Below are 14776 nucleotides of genomic sequence, written 5' to 3' on the forward strand. Positions count from 1 at the left end.
CTATTCGAAACCTCTTTGAGCCTAATCACATGACCTGGCAACCCGGTGGAACATATGCAAGCAAAGAGGGTTGTTGTGTAAGTCAAACTCTATTTTAAAGGCCAGATCAGCCAGCAGTAGCCTTGCTGCTGAATGGAGCTTGGAATAATGGTAACTTAAAGGTAAAGGGACCCCTGACCATTAGGTCAAGTCGTGGCCGACTCTGGGGTTGTGGTGCTCATCTCGCTTCACTGGCCGAGGGAGCCGGCGTACAGCCAGCATGACTAAGCCACTTCTGGCGAACCAGAGCAGCACACAGAAACGCCGTTTACCTTCCCGCCAGAGCAGTACCTATTTATCTACTTGCACTTGACCAACTTTCGAACTGCTAGGTTGGCAGGAGCAGGGACCAAGCAACGGGAGCTCACCCTGTCGCGGGGATTCAAACCGCCGACCTTCTGATCTTCAAGTCCTAGGCTCTGTGGTTTAACCCACAGCGCCACGCCTGTCCCAATGGTAACTTAACACCAACTTAATTTAATCCGTCATAAATTGCACCAGCTTCCTATACTTAGGATTGCACCATGAGCCTCAGTGAACTCAGCAGGTCTTACTTGTGAGCAAACACTATAGGTCCATGTTCTGCACACAAAGGATCCAACACCTGTTCATTAGACGGGTTGACATCCCACAATCAAGTCTGAGGCCCTGCAAATAAAGAACCTCAAAATGGTTCATTTTTTTTAATGTTTAAAAAAGATGGATGTAATAGGTATGAGTTACTCGTGCGTAAACTGGTGCCTTTCTCGGTTAATTTGCCTTGTTAAACCTTTCTGACTGCACAGCCCCTTCTCATCGTGGCTGCCTCAGTCACTGGCAGAATCCGTCAGTGGGCGTTTCTTGAACCTCTTCCAACATAAAAGTTGTTTGACCCCCAGTCTCCTCCTCCTCTCACTGCGCGGGAGTCTTCTGCGCAGGGAAGGCGTGGGTAGCGGAGGACCTGGGCTCTCCTCACTGATGTCCAGTGAAGAGTCCTGGAGCCCTCTCTCCAATTCCCCCGTCTGCCTCCCTTTATCCCTGGTGTTGCGCTGATTGGCTTCCCCCTCTACTGAGCTGTTTCCCCCCCTCCTGCTGGGTCCTTCGCCAGCATCATCTGGGAGCCTTCCCTCCGCCTCTCGCTCCGATGTCAGTTCCCTGACAATGGATTAATGTACTTTGGTATCCTGCAAATCAGAATCTGACTTTAACATTACTTTGCCTATTTACCCTGTATCAATACTGCTTGACTGCATTTTTATGCAGTATACGTAAAAATAAATCCACAGGAAATGGGACAATAAGAACATATCATAAAGCCAAACACCACCTTAAAATGGAGCAAGGAAGTATTAGTTACAGTATGTGCAAGGAGGGGGCCTGTCTAATCTCCGTTAGCATGGAGTTCCACAGGCTTGGGCCCACTACACTGAAAGCACATAAACTGAATATTAAAGCAAGTGTAATTTATCTAATAAATTAATAGAGCAGTTGAAGAGAGCTGGGTGCATCTTTCTGAATATGAGTCAGCTCAAACCACAATGAAACTACACACATGGAATATGTACATTTTAAATGCACATGGAATTATGTACATTTTAAATGCTGGAAGCCTGGTTTTGGATAGTCTTCTACCTCAAAGAGCAGCTCCATAGCTTGTCTTCTTTGATAAATTTACAGAGAATCTTGGTCTCCAATATTGACAAGGAAAAGGTCTCTGCTTTAGGTGTTCATCTTTTACTGTTTTTAGGCTTATTTTCAGTTGTTTTTTAAAACTGTTTTAGCTGTTTTGTGGTATATTTGCAAATCTCCTTGAGACCTATCTATGGTGGCTGCTATAACACCAGGCCAGATCTATGAGCATGTAGGGGAATGGGGGAGCCTCGTATTCTGTGGATAGAAGGCTGCCTTGTCTCACTCCTAGATTGCTCTGCTTTCAGATGCTGCCACTGGTGGGACGCCACCAGAAGTACATCTACTCTAGTTCAGCTTTCAGTTGGCACCCTGGAGGCTCCCCCAGCGGTTTACGTGCTGTCCTGTCAGCGAAGCAGAACAGAAGCTGCTTGCCACAGCCTTTGGCCAACTTTTGGGTTGCTCCAAAAGTGCCATTTGGAGCCATTGAACCAGACGGAGGCAACTGCACGGGCAAGACAAAGTCTCCCTGGCCTCCGACGTCCTTCCCAACCGAAAGAAAAGCGACTGGACAGCGCTCCGTTATCCTTGCCAAAAACGAGAGGAGAAAGTTGGCAAAGAGCGAGGCGGGAAGGAAAAGACGGTATTAGCATAAGCGTAGCGATAAATAAAACCTTCAATGGTCTCAAACATCGCTCCGTACAAACACAAAAAGCCTCCCTGCCAGCAGAGTGCCAGTTATCAGTCCAAAGACTGAGCGGTGAAGACCCGGCGCTTAAGTTCTTCCCCACCTGTGTCCAGGGCTTCTCTCTCTCTTTAAAAACAAAACAAATGTTCAGCTAGGACTCTCCCTCTCCTTTACAACACTCTATTATTTCAGCTGAAAGGGAAAGAGCCCCTCCTCTCTTGGCTGCATGAGGTCGTAGTAAAGAGGGATGCTTTTGTTTACTAACTCTTCCACATGCTTGGCTGACACGCGATTCTCCGGCCTCCACAGAAAGTCTCTCTCTCGCCCTCCTTTTGCTCTGCAGTCAGTTCCTCAGGGACCCGGGTGCCACGGCAACACACACACTCCTTGCCCGAAGATGAAGAAAAGGGAGGGGACCGGCCAATTTTCTTTTTTTGGTTACAGGTTTTATTCCCCCCCCCTCCTCCTGGGGCATTCTTGGACACATTTCCCAGACAAAGACATCGGATAGCTACACTCCCCAGATGGAAAGGGTCGAGTTACAACCAGTTCTGTGGCTTCCCTTCAGGACTCTTTTGACAGAGGAAGGAGGGGAAAAAGGCACCCAGTTAACCTTTACTACTCTGGGCAAAGTTAGCTACGCCACAGATGAGTTCCAGGACGGATATTGAAGAAATACTATCTAAGGGCAGGAGTGAGGGATGGGGGAGATAATGATGTCCATAGTGGTGGTAGGGGAGATTTTTTTATTTTAAAAAATCCCTCCCCATGTGAACCTTCCACGTGCACACAAAGCAACAAAATAGGATGCCACCAGACAGGTTTTTAATGTTCCAGTTAACCTTTTTTCACATCTGCTTTCTTAGATCAAATAACTTTGGAGACTGCACTCTTTTGCCTTGAACACACTAGCTCAAGTGCAACCATACCCCAACCAACAATGTAGAAAGAAGTCTTGGGAAGGAAGGGAATAAATAAGATGGTAGCACAAGACTCTGAGATAAACAATGGGCAGCTGGAATGTGAACGTCTGGCCCCATGTGGGACATGAGCCAAAAAAAAGTGCATGCAGATCCTTCTCCCTGGGTTGATCCCGAATCTGCATAGACAGCTGTCCCAGAATGCCTAAAGGAAACATCTATGGATGCAGAATGTCAGACTCTCGCCTTCCACAGCCACTGCCCACATCCATTCCGCACATGACCCAAACCCACAAGAACTTCCTGAATCTTTGCTCCCACTTCCATCCAGTTGGAAACAGCCACAGCAAGACAATGCACCTCAATTTACATCCCTTAAAACGGCTCAGATGAACATCTTATCTTACAAAGAGACACCCACATTATTAAAAAGTGCAGGTTTCCTTTTTAGAAAGCTTGGTATGTTCGGTTACAGAACTCTCTGGCCCCGGACCAAGGCTTTGGCCCTGTGACACAACTTGCACTCATCCTTGGAAGAGAAGCAGAACCCACAGCAATGATAAGCTCTGGCATGCAAGTCTTCACAGCTGAAGTGGAAATCTGCCCAGGCCCAGATAGCATCATTCTGGGTATGTTAAAACAAACTGGTTTTAACGGTCTTGGCTCTCCCCCAAAGAATTCTGGGAATTTTTATTTTTGTTTCAGCACTGAGATTTCTGTTGAAGAATGTTCCACATGGGCTGAGGAGAGACCAGACACAGCAACAGTGAGGGTAGTTTACACAGAAGTAATTGGGGGTCTGGGGGAGATGTAGAGCAGAGGGGCCACCCTATGCCCAGAGGTGACCTTAGCTCCTCTCAGACTGCAAAGAAGAGAGATCTGAAGTTCAAGACCTTAACTTCCTTCCTTTGGTTTGAAATATTTAAAAAATCAGAAAAGCCCAAGGTGAAACTTCTGACACCTTGTGGTTATACAGGTGCCTTTCCTTGCAAAGAAATTAAAACACAAAGCAATACTCCTAAATAGTGGGTTGGAGCCAGGATCCTTTAATGTGGCTATCAATAATGTACACTGCAGTCCAGCCCAAGGGCACATTTACACCAAGCATTTAAAGCACTACAATACCACTTTAAACAGTCATGGCTTCCTCCCAAAGAATTCTGGGGGCTGTAGTTTGTTAAGGGTGCTGAGAGTTGTTAGGGGCACCCATTCGCATCATGGCTTGTAGATCCTGCAGTGAGCAGGGGATTGGACTAAATCACTTCCAGCTCTATGATTCTACAAGGGGAATTTGAGTGAGCAGAAGACTTTGGGATAGTTGAAGTGAAAAAGCTAGAGGAGCAGGAGAAGGGGGAGAATGCATGCGAGAAACCAAAGGTATGTACGTATGGAGGCATATATCTGGGGTGGGGGCTAAACTTGCTCTCTGGCATGAGCCAACCCACAGTTTATTGAGAAGAGCAGATAGACCCTTTCTCAACCATTTTGCTGACTTCTCGCTCGGTCCTACAGGATCTGGTGAGGGCCATTAAGAATGAAGCCTGCTCCTAACTTCATAACTCCTCATGAGGCCTATTCGTTGGTCGTGCTGCAAGAGAAATTGGCTTTATGTAAAGAAATAATATTGTTCTGCAGTCTGATGCTTTGTGTGAAGGAGGGCGGAAAAATCCCCGAGAAATAAAGCAGAATGATTATTTTTAAAAAGACTATTGAACAAAGAGGAAATGTGGTTCAAAAAACAATTTCCCAAATGTATATTATTAAAACAGTAATGTGTGTGTTTGTGTGTGTGTGTATAGGCTATCTAACGGAAAAAGAAGAGAGAACACATTTGGCCAAACCAAATAAAGCATCCTCGACAGTGAATAAAAGTCCCCCCCTCACTCCACCACCAACACTCCACTTTCCTTGCCCAAAAGACAACCTACCCTCTGTAGGTGCAGCCTGTGAAACTGGTCCGCAATGCACTGTAACTTCCGTGCAATCTGAACTTCAGTTCGCAGTTCCTGTGGGCTTTCCCGAGGTTCCTCCCGGAGGTGTGGACTCAATGAGAAACCAATGGGGTTGACATGTAAACGGAACCCGGCGTTCCCTGCCAAACATCAGAGAAGAGTCAGGCGCTTATAGCCTCTCACGTATGTGAACAATCCCTCAGCCATGAACAGCACACCGGAAGAGAATACAGCAAAATCAAGATCATAATCAAGGAAATAAAATGTCTCATTTGAATTAAGCAAAACACTTATAGCTAAACCTCAAACACCTTTTAGAAAGCTAAGGGATCCATGACTGGCAATACCTGCTCAGGACTCTCCACATTGGGCAACTGGGTCTATAAGACTCCATTTTAAATTCCCACAATGCTCTAGGATGACACTACACTGGGACCTCTGGGTTTTTGTAGGAAACTGAAATGACACTCACAGCCACCCTAGAGTACTGCTGCCTCTGCTGGGTAAACCTAAGGATGCTCACAGGTAAAAGAGGAAGCCCTCCATGGGGCAGTTTCCCCAGTGCTCCTCTGAGGGAAGTGCAGAGGTTGGCAGTGCAAAAATGGGCCACTCTGTTTGTGGAATGCTCCCCCCAGGGAAACACACGTGGGACTATCACTGTCAGCTTTTCAACACCAGAAGGCTTTCCTGGTTCTCCAAGCTTTTGGTTATTGACTGGTGTCATGCTTCAGCACAATTTCTGGCCTGTTTGTGGTGTTCATCTTATCATAGGGTGGGGTGGGATTTATCCTTCTTATAGTATTGTTGGATGAACGTTTGGTATTTTTCCAATGAATTTGTTCACAAACCTTTGTGTGTTTTATGGACTTGGACGTGTCACATTATAGGTCACTTTTACTCTCTAAGCCAATGATAGGAAATCAGTGGACCTCCAGATTTTGCTTGATTTTCGAGCTCTCATCACACCCAACCACTGGTCTCACTGGAAGAGGCTGATGGGTGTTGGAAGCCCAGCAAACATCTGGAGGACCACGGATTCCCTGCTTTATGCAACAGCAGTTCATAGAACTTCATGAGAAGTATCACGGGGCCAGCTGGGCACCTTTTTGGAGCAGATAAAAAGATTCAAACATCCCCTTAAACTGGGGATGGGGAACTTATGGCCCTCCAAGTGTCCTTCGACTCCAATTCCCATCAGCCCCAGCCCCACTGGTCAAGGGTTATTGGTGTTGTAATCCAACAACATCAGGAGGGCTAAAGGTTCACCACCTCTGATTTAAATCCATAGAGGTACATGCAAACACTGTAAATGCTACATTATTTTTCTGTAAAAAAACAACCCCAAACAGAATCATGGACCCTGAATTGCCCCTGTTATGTGATTGATTTGATTTCAAGTAGGCCCAACATCTGGGGGTTGTTGGATGCTGTGGGCCTCCCTCTCTGCCAGGCACAGGCAAACTCAGCCCTACAGATGTTTTAGGACTACAACTCCCATCATCCCTGGCAACTGGTCCTGTTAGCTAGGGATGATGGGAGTTGTAGTCACAAAACATCTGGAGGGCTGAGTTTGCCTATGCCTGCTCTCTGCCATCAGATTTGGAAGGTCTGCATGTCTGAGGATGCTGTGGATCTTGTTTCTTAGACTCCCTTCCATAGTTCTAAAGTACGTCAGCCCTGGAGCTGGCACAGTTAATTCTCTACCAAGTGGGAGAGGAAAAACTGTATCCCACTGCTCCCTCACCCACCAATAGGGTTTTGTATCTGGTGCCAGATCCACCTCTGAGTTTTTCCTTCCCATTAGGATTGCCATGTTAAATGATGACATCTGCATATGGATAGAACAATGGTGCTCATGAAAAATGCATTCTCTGTTTTTAGTTGGTACCTGAATGTGTCCCAGCAGGCAATCTCTTTGCAGAGGCATTCCCTCCTTCATGGGGCAGAAGAATATTTACTCCAAGTCCCCACACTTCCTAAGCACTGCTGCTTTAAAAATAATTAACACCTTTTCAAAAGATCTCCTGCCCAGTTCACCAGGTTCCCCTTTCCAACAAAAGATTTTCAATCAATTAGACTGCAGTCCTGTACATACTTACTTGGGAGTAATTTAATGGGACTTCCTTCTGAGCTCCGTGTGAGAGGAGAGGGGATAGCAAATAAGGAGTGGGGCAGAAATTTGTTTCACTATGAAGAAGCTTTTAAATTGCTAAATTGCATGAGCTTGCATAGGCGAAAAGCTCTTCAGATGCTAAATTGAAACCAGGGAAAGCCAGGTAATTTAGTCTGTTAAAAGCTGATCAAAAGAAAACATTGTATGCAGTTCTTAAAGGGACAGCAACTCAGTAAGACCACGGTGGGGAGTACATTTCATGGATCTTGCTTAAAATTGCGTATAGTCAAAACACATTGGATTCAATGGTGGGTGGGATTGCCAAAGTCTTTTTTCCCAGATGCCCATCCCCTTTTTTATTTTTTTTTTAAACTTGCCAAGTGCATGAAGCTGAATGAGCACAAGTTAGATGTGCATAAGGTGCAGGCTTAGTGCTAATATTGTGCAAAGAAACAACAATCTCTATGAAGCCCCAGGCTAATTCTCTCACATTTCTGAATGAATCCCAGTTTTGCTATCTCATGCACCATTTATCCCCATGATTTGATGTTCCTAAGAACAGTAACTCTGAGATCTACAACGCTGTGTCCAGGGAAACTAACATGGGAAGCCGCTGATATCTTACTGTTCTTGCTCTTTATATCTGACATTATAGGTCTGTTTGCCTAATATAAACTGCTGATGGGTGGATATTTGATGCATGAACTTAATTGCATCCCATTGGTAGACATACAGGTATAAGTGCCATATATGTGACGGACAGTACCACTGAACCAACACATTTTTTTATGTTGAGAAGAAAGCATTCAGGTATGCTGCAAGGTTTTGTTCCTTGTTTTGGAGTTGGTGAGATGTAGTGGATTATATGGGACAGGCCTCTCCCACCTTGAAATGTCCACACTTCAATTTGATACTGTAAGCCAGGGTTTCCTGGACTTGGGTCTCAGGCTGTTTGTGGAATACAATTCCCATTATCCCTGACCACTACTCCTGCTAGCTAGAGATGATGGGAATTGTAGTCCAACAACAGATGGAGACCCAAATTTAGGAAACCCTGCTCTAAGCAGTTTGTTGCCCTTAGAAGAAAGATAAAGGAGCTATTTTGACAATAGTCTAAGTTCCATGAGGAACGGAACTTGCTTCTTTAAAATAGCATATATATTTTGAGGTTTTCAGAACTCAGATGAATTGTGGTAATGAACTGTGTTTTCCCCAAATCCAATTTCATGCATCATGGTGCAGTACTGACCATACAGATTTTAAGATCCTCCAACTTCAGTCCTTTGTCCCACACAAAGAGAGAACTATATTTCTTTAGAAGAATAAGAAGTAACCTAAGAATGCCATGAATACTAACACATGACAATTCACTGAGTGCAAAACTATAGAAACATCCACCATTCTTACCATAGAAGAGTCTCTGGGGCTCTTCAGTGACTCCACAAGGTAACATGACATCCTGGCTAGAAGAGGATGGGTTGAGGGTTTGAGTTGCCTTATCTTGCTGCTTGGCATGCCTGGTGCCTGGGCCGCAACAGTGTGTAAGTGGGAAGAGCTGGAATCTCCCCAGAAGGCAGTTGTAAGATTTACTCTGTGTGAAAATGCCAGGAAATGTCATCTCATTGGGTTGACTGGCAAGTCCACAGTCTTCAGAGTGGAAGACATCATCCTCCAGCCCATCTAGATTGGAGAAATCCTCCTCCAGGTAGTCAGGGGAATCCATTTCACCTGCAATTTTTTTCAAAAAAAGAAAGTAGATAAAATGCCACTGAATATCCTAGAGAGGATGCATGGTTTTCTTTGCGCCTTCTTCACAAAACAGCCTATGAATTAGGCTTGGGATAAGAGATAAATGATGGAGGCCAACTGGACAATCTTCCCTCCTTTGCACCCAAAGGTTCAGACTTTTTATGAACTAGGTAGCCACAAGGAGGAAGTCCAAGAAAAGCCTTCCATGATGAATGTTTTAGAATCCAAATACCATGCTAGCTTGTCACAACCACATATACATGTATACCTTCCATACCCAGTGCTTAGATTTCAAAGTCCTCAATAAATCCAGAGGATTCTACAATCAAACAAAAATGTTTCAAGGTATTGGTCGGGACTGATGGATGTACCTGAAGAATAGAATTGGGACACCAGGTGCTGGAACCTAATCACAACTAGCAGGATATACAAAATGCTGGGATTTAGTTGCAATACACTGCTGAAACTCTTGAGGATCAAGTAGGACTGGATGGTGACTGGTAACCAAGCCAAGAAATCCAAAGCGTGCCCTATGTTGATAAAATATTCCAAACCGAGATCAAAATGGATCTAGATAACCCTTATGATCCTATAAACTCCTGGAGCAGATTGGTCACTGGCAACTCAAACCACCTTAGCCAAAAAGACAAGACAGAAGATGAACTTTTTATTGCCAGTGTAAGGGGATCAGATCAATAGAAGTTCTCAATAAGAGGCTTATAACTGCTTCTTGTTGGCTATTTGCAGTATGGTAGCGTTGCAGAGAGCTTGCTGGGGAGACCATGCATTAAAAAGGGACTAAAAAATAACTTAAACAAGGTTTTAATAAGAAAAACAAAAACTCCATTTACACTAATACATCAACAAACAACCATGACCCAACCACCAACCCATCCCCCAGGGTGATGGGAGAGCTAGGTGCTGCTCCTTATATTCTACACCCAATTGCTGACAAAGTTTAATCAGTACAACTCAGCAGCACCTGCTATGTTTCACAGCTGTAAAGCTGGGTCTCGTTATTTTGCTCTGGCCCCTTAAAGACATACACATCGGGTGGAACAATGATGAACCTTTACATTTAAAGAAACCATTAAGGAAACAGCATTACTTCCTTCTTGAGTAACAAGTTGGGAATTGCTGGTGACTGCTCATAACTGCAGCCTCTCCTCCAGGTTTAATGGCATAGCAAGTCCAAGAAAAGGCCACATTTCAACCACAGTGTTGTATCCTTCATGAATTGCTATAAACTATCAAACACTGAACCCCAGAGAAAAACCCCACTGAACCCCCACAGAAAACTTGTAACATACAGACATCACAAAACTACATAACAGAGGTCCTCAGTCTCCCATATCAGCAAGCAATCCCATAGAACATGATGAATTGTTTTCTCCATCCTACAAACCTCACAACATCCAGAGTACAAGCCACCCCAGAGAGCACAATGCCCCATGAAAATTCTTGAGCCAACTAACTTGTGTGTCATTGTAAAAATACAAAAATCCTCCAATACTGGAGAAAAGGAGAATAACCTCCAACCTATACAACCCACCTTCCACTGCTTTTGCTGTTCACCTGTGTCCATTTATGTCCAAGGTCAATGTCCCTCTATCCCAAAGCCTTCCTAGCCATCTGATTAGCCACCTGATTTCCGAAAACGCCCACACAAGATGGAACCCAACGAAGTGAAGGATGTTGGGTGCTGTTGCCAGTCTGAATGATGTAGTCAACAGGCGAAAAGACAGGATGAATGAGGGCCTTGGGGAGGAAGAGGCTTGTTGGGATGTTGCCCAACAGAACTGGCCTTTCAATAATCAGGGAAGAAGTAAGACCAAGCCCCCCTCTCAAAACTTCTGCATCCACCAAAATGCCAGCAGACTGAATAGAGAAATACAGAAGAGCCAACATGATGATGGCCCTGAGTGGTATATTAGAAGTATTGAGTGTCCCAGCTGCCAGAGAAGACCACCCGCCACCTACGTGCAGTGGACGGAAGTTCAACAACTTGTAATTCTCATTCTTCTGCACAGAAAGATCAAAAGGCACTGAGATGGACAGACAGAGCATTGCCACAAGTCTAGGACAGAAAAACATAAGGAAAGCTCTGCTGGGATTGTGTCAAAGGCCACCATCATGTTCTGATAGTGACCAAATGGATGCCAGTGGTAAGCCCAACAGCAAAACATGAGTGCAACAGCCCTACTTCCACTTTTGATTTCCAAAAACAGTTATTCAGATGCATACTGCAACAGAGTAGAACATAGACTTATCTTCCAAGAAATTGGAAATTCTGATGAATTCCCAAATCCAAATATCTCTCCCTTCTCTGTTAAAACTGAACTGCTCAAAAGAAGAAGTTTTTGGTGACCACCTCTGAAGAAAAGCTGTGGCGAAAAAGAAAAAGCTTCAGTTCCTTTTAGCAGTTCCATAAAATGCTTGAACATATAAAACCAGAGATGTCCACGGGCATGTCCTTGGGTCTGAGATTACAAGAGCAGGCAATGTAGTGTTTTTAAAGCTCCTTACAACCAGCAATTAAGTCCCTTGTTATTCCTTTTAAAACTAGCATAATCTAAACGCGCACGCACACACACACACACACACACACACACACACACAAATAAATGCCTCCAGACCCTGAACAAGGAAGTGAAATTCAATCTTTGGGTCATTTGTTTTGCGGTGGTTTGTGCAATATAACCTACAAGACTTTTATCAAGAGCACAGAGGAGTGTTGCATGCTTCTCCTTGGGAATAAGTCTTACAGAAATCAGAAGACTTCCAACTGAACCTGCATAGGATTCAGCTGCAAATACAGTCCAATTCCAGATAAGTTTCACTCTGCTGTGAAGCTGTCTTATGTCTAAATGACTCAACCTATGTGATATATCCTCACTAAACAGAATACTGCTTCTGAATACCAGTTCCTGGAAACCACAGGATGGGAGACTGCTGTTGAGCTCAGCTCCTGCTTGTGAAAACAGGAAGCTGGACCGGTTAGGATGCTGGCCTGATCTTCTGGTGTTCATATGATTTGGTTTTCATGTCAGCTACGGCCCGCTATTCAGATCCATGCAACAGGCATAGATTTGTAGTTTAACTAGCAGTAAGAAGAACTTTAAGACAGATCAGTAGGCAGCAACATAAACAACATTGTTTCTGAATTCACTGAAAGAGAAGAACAGTGGTGCCTCGCAAGACGAAATTAATTCGTTCTGCGAGTTTTTTCGTCTAGTGAATTTTTCGTCTTGTGAAGCATGAGTTGCTCCTCGAAGTCAAGTTGCAACTGTTTTAAGAAAAAGGAAACAAACTTGCAAGACGTTTTCATCTTGCGAGGCAGTTGTCTTGCGAGGTACCACTGTAATGTAAATCCAGAGCCTAAGCATAGGTTGTCACTACTGGAGATCATTTGACAATCCCTGTTCCAAGGTCTCTGGGGAAAGAAAAAGGGAGACACCCCGAACTTCTGCTTTAAAATTGCAATTGGGATAAGCTTCCGATTGAACTCAGCGGAGCTTACTTCAGAGTCAAGATGTGCAAGTTGATACTAGATGGCTTCAGTCATAAACACCCTTACCTGGAAATAAGTCCATTGCTACTGAGGTTAATGTGACTTCTATATAGGAATTCATAACACTGGGCTGTTAAGCTCAAAGTTCCAGAACATGCACACACCATATCTAAAGTACAAGAGGAAAGATGAAGATTACAGATTACAAGTAAGTGGAATAGGAGTAAACATTTCCTGAAACAGTAAGAGTAATATCTTGTTGGTCCAGGCTGGGGGGGGGGGGTATCACATGCTCTGCTTTTCCTTCTAGTTGCATTGGAAGCTCACAATACACATTGCAGATGAGAATCTTCTCAGCTTTTCCTTCCGCTTCTTGGGAGGTGCCTTCGGTTACATGAATTCAGACAACCTTCCAAGTGAAAAGTCAGCAAGGGGCAAATGGAAAAGGACAAGTCTTGAAACTGCAAATGGAAGGACAAAGTAAAAAAAGCGGAGAACAGAGCTGGCCATGTTTTGAACAATGGGGCCTGGGGGCAGGAAGGATATTGCTGGCCCTTGCTATCACTCGCGGTACTTCCGACCGGCCCTGCACCCGAGCTCATGACTGAAGCATGGTTATCTAGTAGGGTAGGCCCCAAATCCCCATAAATGTCTCGAGACACTGGCTGCCACTGTAGTCAGGGCCTTATACTATATATTTCACTATAAAAAATGTGCTTGCAGAGATCTATAAAAGTGGTGGAGAACCCGAGGCCCTCCAGAGCTTGTTGCACTACAGCTCCCTTCATCCCTGATGACTGGCCATGCTGGTGGGGGCTGTTGGGAATTGCAGCCCAGCACCACCTACCTATGGACAGCTGTGGGCAGGATTATTGCATTGCAGGGGGCTGGGCTAGATGACCGTTGGGGGCCCTTCCAACTCTACAATTCTACTATCCTATGAAACTTCTGGAGAGGCACAGGTTCCCTAGCACTTGTCGAAACATTCAATAAGATTCTATGCACAGCAGATCTCAAAGCCAAAGTGTTCCCTTACAATGCAATCTGATGCACGGTTACCAAGAAGCAAGTTCAGCTGTGTTCCGTGGGGCTCAGTCCAAGAGAAGAGACCATAGGGCTGCCTGTGTGTGGGGTTTTGTGCAGTGACCGGGACATTGGGCTTCGTTGAACATGAAGCTTGGGAGAAACTCTGCACTCTCCTTCAGGCTATCCACCTCACCAGACTGGGAGGCTGACAAGAGAGTCTCCGATCCTTGGAAGTAGGATAGGATGCAAAGAAATAAGCTTGGAGAAGGAAACAAGTTTTTTAAGGGAGGAAAATCTTTACAGTGGTTATTTAAGGATAAGTAATATAGAGCACAGGCATGGCCTACCCTAGAAATCACTTAGGAGGGCAAGTTCAGGGCACTTGATGCTGTTATATTTATCACGTTATAGAAAATTCCAGCCTGGTCAGCAGCTGGGAGCCCCGCATAAGCTGCTCTACATTTCCTGAAAGAGCTGTCAAAGCATAATAAATAATAATCATATCCCTTTGAAAGAAGGAAGTCAGTTCAGCAAGCAACTTCTAAAAAAAAATAAAATCATGTAAAATTAGAATAGTGCTGCAGTCCTCCCAACTTGGAAACACCTGTTGGGAACTATACAATGAATACATTCTTCCATCTCCCTCCAGCATTCCCTCAGAAAAAAAAGAAGCCTCGAACAAAACATTGCAGCCACTTGCCTGCTCTCAAGAGCGAAGCAAAGAGGAAGGCAGGACACACATGCACTGCCAGTTAACCAAAACAAAGCAAGCTGGACTTCACGATTCCCTTTTTAACTCTTCCCTGCACCTTCTGTTCCTCAGAGATTTAAGACTGAAATGCATCAATTCAATTCAGGATGAGGCCAAAAGACATCCTTACAACACACACACACACACACACACACACACGAAAGAAACTCCAAAGTTATTAAGACCATTTGACAAACGCAGTACTTTGCAGAGCACATCTGGTATATAAAGTCATTTGATCCTTTAGTTAAGTATTTGTCTCGCAGCACATTAGTGGCCAAACCACCTAAAGGAAATGACTCCTTTTTTATTAGTAACACAAAGCAAATAAGCAGTTTTTAAAAAATCACTCCTTTTGGCACCTGCCTGATCTGTTGCTTTATGTAAAGAGTTCAAGATCTGCTTACTACGGATGTCTC

The 14776-nt window shown here is 44.5% G+C and overlaps 1 protein-coding gene across 5 annotated transcripts in view; it reads right to left on the minus strand.

Moving 5' to 3' along the window:
* BMF (Bcl2 modifying factor) overlaps positions 1-14776 on the minus strand; it is a 67431-nt gene that overhangs the window by 33647 nt on the left and 19008 nt on the right. For 3 of the 5 annotated variants that reach the window (XM_081210201.1, XM_081210204.1, XM_081210205.1), the window contains exons 1-3: positions 12647-12749; positions 8728-9048; positions 5184-5347 (exon numbers count right to left, since the gene is read on the minus strand). In XM_081210201.1, coding sequence (XP_081066327.1) covers positions 5184-5347; positions 8728-9048; positions 12647-12701 — 540 coding nt within the window. In that variant the 5' untranslated portion in view covers positions 12702-12749. Of the gene's footprint in view, positions 1-5183; positions 5348-8727; positions 9049-12646; positions 12750-14776 lie in introns of those variants that run through there. The other 2 variants (XM_081210203.1, XM_081210202.1) reach the window with 1 other exon arrangement.

This window comes from Podarcis bocagei, assembly GCF_964188305.1.
Source record: "Podarcis bocagei genome assembly, chromosome: 1".
Taxonomy (NCBI): Eukaryota; Metazoa; Chordata; class Lepidosauria; order Squamata; family Lacertidae; genus Podarcis; species Podarcis bocagei.